Here is a 3835-nt window from a genome sequence, read left to right on the forward strand (position 1 = left end):
TGTATTTTTACCCACTGAAGATGGCTCAATGCGGAGCCAAAACGTTTGGGTGATAATTATTGTTGTTAAATATATATAATTGTGGCACTAACTTCGTGCAAGGCTCACTAGCCCTTCGTTAGATATATAAATACTTTTAATTTTAAGGTAATTCTGAATTTGTATCTAGATGATTTTCTTATCCTGCGATTCTTAAGAGTCTGCAAGTTTAACATCGAGAAAACTAAGATCAGAATGCGAAACTATTATAAGCAGCGATCTGACTTACCGGAATGGTACATGAATAAGGATCCATTTCAACCGGAACTACAAGAGCTGCTTAATATGGGGTAACAGCCACTGCTTCGGAGTGAATGTATAATTTAAATAAAATTTTTCTTCTATCGGGAAATAAATTAGAGTATCTACTTTAAAATAATTTATTTTGAAGTATTTTATAAATTTTTGCACCTTGATAATTATTACTGCTAATTTATCTTTTGTAAAGGGGAGATTACAACTTACTGCAGTTAATGGCACTTTATTTACAAAACTCAACTCTTTTATATATTAATTTATATTTACTTTAATAAATATAAGTTTTATTAATAATTTTAAATTGATAACTAAAAATCAATAGCGAGTTTTTTTTAGTTTTCATTTATAAAGATTGGACGATACCCAATAGAAATTATTATTAATTGAAACTTTAATTTTTAGGACAAATTGTTTAAATTTTTGTCAATTACATTATTTCAACTTTATATTTTAGTAGAAACATTTTATTTAAGTTTTCTTATACAATTAGATACATCGCTATAAAACTACTCTCTAAAAGTGAATTAGTGAAATTATCATTGATTTTCAATGTACTTACAGTTGTGATAAATATTAAATAGTGAGTAATCTGAATATTGTTTTAGTGATAACATACTGATTCAAACAAATTTTATTGTCAAACAATATTGAGAATTGAAAATCAGTGATGATTTTATTAATTCACTTTTAGAGAATAGGATTGACTTCTGCGAATGATTCTAAAATATTTCGTTTAGGTTGGTTTTGCCTCTGCGAAAACTGGATAGTAGAGGAAGATTGGTTTTCATAATACGTGCTACTCGAATTGATCCGACAATACACGAACTATCTGACTTAATTAAGGTAAAAATTGGAGTAGCAAGTAACAAAGTGTTTCTAATATTGTCATGATAAAATATTTCCCATTGTTTCTCTTCGAACGATTATTTTATCAGATCTGTGTAATGTTGACGGAACTAACGATGAAGAATAATGCCATAGCATCTGTGTATGGTTTGGTTGTGTTTTTTGATTTGATCAATCCAACAATGCGACACATTGCTCAATTTTCACCTCAAATGATAATGAATATAGTTCACGCGTGGCAGAGCTGCTATCCTGTAAGGATGCAATCAATAAACTTTATCAACGTGCCGACAATTATCGATGGTTTTATTAGGATTATGAAATCTTTCATGACGAAGAAGATGAAGAACAGATTTCACGTTTACTCACACATGTCGCAGAGCTGTTTTAAGGATGTTCCAGCAGATATTTTGCCAATCGAGTATGGCGGCACTTATGATACAATTCAGGAATTAACTGGTAATAATAGCAATTATTGGCAAAGAAAAAAATAAAATTTTGACAGCAATCATTTAAATAATTAATAATAGTTAAGAAATCACCGAATTAAAAAAAAATATATATGAGGAGTTTTGATTTTAGCTTGCATAATACTTAATTCAATATATGTATAAATATTTATTTCTGCAGATTATTGGAAGAAATTGGTCGAAAAGAATTGCGACTGGATTAAATGATGAGAATAACAAAATCGAATATACTACACACCTATAACGTTTTGGAGCAGTTTAGAATTAGTAACAAATATTTGCTTTTAAGATATGGTTGGATGTATTTATTTTATAACGTTATCGTAATATAAATTGAATTTTGTTTGTTTTGTGTTTTGGAGAAAGAAATCATCTTCCTTCCTCTTTTACTGCAATGTGTGATTCTATCGCGTTGGCACAATAGGAGAGAATGGATGAATTATAAAATTTCTAGGAAAGGTAATAGTTTATATTATTAAGTTACATGAACGAACAAAAAATGTATCTCTTTCTACTTCGTATTAAGCATTCAGTTTATTTCTTCTATATTGTATTGTATAATTTTATTGAAACCGTTAAAGATACATATTATAAAGAGTATAGTGATTGATCTATTTCTTAATTGACATATTTTATAGAAAATAAAGATAACAACCATCATAAATAAATTTACCGTAGATTTTTAAATCCGTTATCTGCTACAAATGATACAAAATTATTGTTGCTGATTTATCGTGAAAGTAATAATAAGAACCATGCAGATTTTGAGGACTATACTGCCAATCTCGTTAACTTTGTATACGGGTCGCGGGTCAAACTGCACCTTCATAACGTAAATTGTATGTTTATATTGCTAGGGTAACAATGCCATTATATATAAAGTTATATATAATATGACATCAGCTATTAATATAGATAAAACACTGGTTGTTAAGAAACAGGTTTATCTTTTTTTACGTTTTACATTATTGCGCATAATTTTCTCTCGCCAAGTGCGAATTTGGAGAAAGCTCGGAAGACTTTTCTAATAATGAAATAATACTAGGAAACGACGTTTACTTTATTTAGCACACTTGATTTTATTTTCTCGAATACAGATTGCACTTTTTTTGACTTTTATCGAGTTCCGGAAAAATAAATCGTTTCTCTTATTCTTTTATTACGCAAATGCTCCTTGTCAGGAGCATACCCAGATAGCACACAGAGTTAAAAAAAATTTATTAGTACAATATATTCAATCGTATATCATCAATTCTGAGTTTACTTTCAGGCGCAAAAAGAATTCTTTTTCAGAATTTTTAGAAAAAGTATTCTTTTTCTAAAAATCATCAGAAAATGAAAAATGGCGCTTCAATATGTTAAATAAAAACAATGTACGTGTTTGAATAAGACAGAACGATATTGTAAGATGTGCATTTCAAGATACCACTGATATTGAAAAGTCTAGCTATTTTATTGATCTCGTGCAAATTCGGCCGATCTGCCAGCTTTGTTTTAAATTATTGACAATTTATCAAATATCTGTTGCAAATAATATAATTATTGAGACTGTTTTATCGTGAAAATAATTTTTTAAAAACCGCATACAGATCTTTTTATGATCTCGTTTATTATTAGTTCTTGTTTAATTATGCATCAAACTGCGCCACATTATTTGCTGATGTAAGTTTTATGTTTATCATCGTCACGATAGCAGTCACTAGATCAGCTCAATACAGATAATTTTTATTATTTTTATCGAGGTTCAACTGTATTTTATACTTAAACAGATTAAATGTTAAAGTATTTTCATGTCGAGAATAAATAGTTCGTTTAATCAAGCTCATAAAACTATCGTAAATCATAAATTGTTGTTAGCTACAGATGGCGCAATTTCTGATTAATTATTCAGTGACGCCAAAGAGCATTGAAGATTCCAAGAGTGCATGTTGTTACGCTCTATCTGTAGTGCTAGGTATAAACCTCTCAGTGACAGTATATCGTATTTTCACGACACAAATCTTTTTGCAGTAGACGAAACTTTTTATTCACTTATTACAATGGAGAACGAACGTAATTATGGTGACAGGGTAGTGCACGTTTTGCAAGAGTTGACCAGTGAGGATAAGAAATATGCGGCGAAAAATTTGAATGAATCCGACGAAAATAGAGAGAACGCCATCGCGGAAATTAGAGGCTGGATCAAAGACGAATTGCGCATACGAATCGGTAAAAATGACAGC

At 29.7% G+C, this 3835-nt stretch overlaps 1 protein-coding gene across 1 annotated transcript; it reads left to right on the top strand.

Moving 5' to 3' along the window:
* Window positions 1–111: 111 nt before the first annotated feature.
* LOC105461014 (alpha-tocopherol transfer protein-like) lies at window positions 112–2378 on the top strand (the record flags this gene model as incomplete). Its single annotated transcript, XM_011707509.1, has 4 exons — window positions 112–329; window positions 1035–1140; window positions 1233–1602; window positions 1774–2378. Coding segments are annotated over 4 exons (741 nt in total), but the record flags the coding sequence as incomplete, so codon positions are not given.
* Between the last annotated feature and the right edge of the window lie 1457 nt (window positions 2379–3835).

This window comes from Wasmannia auropunctata, unplaced genomic scaffold (genome assembly GCF_000956235.1).
Source record: "Wasmannia auropunctata unplaced genomic scaffold, wasmannia.A_1.0 LD310934.1, whole genome shotgun sequence".
NCBI classification, from domain to species: domain Eukaryota; kingdom Metazoa; phylum Arthropoda; class Insecta; order Hymenoptera; family Formicidae; genus Wasmannia; species Wasmannia auropunctata.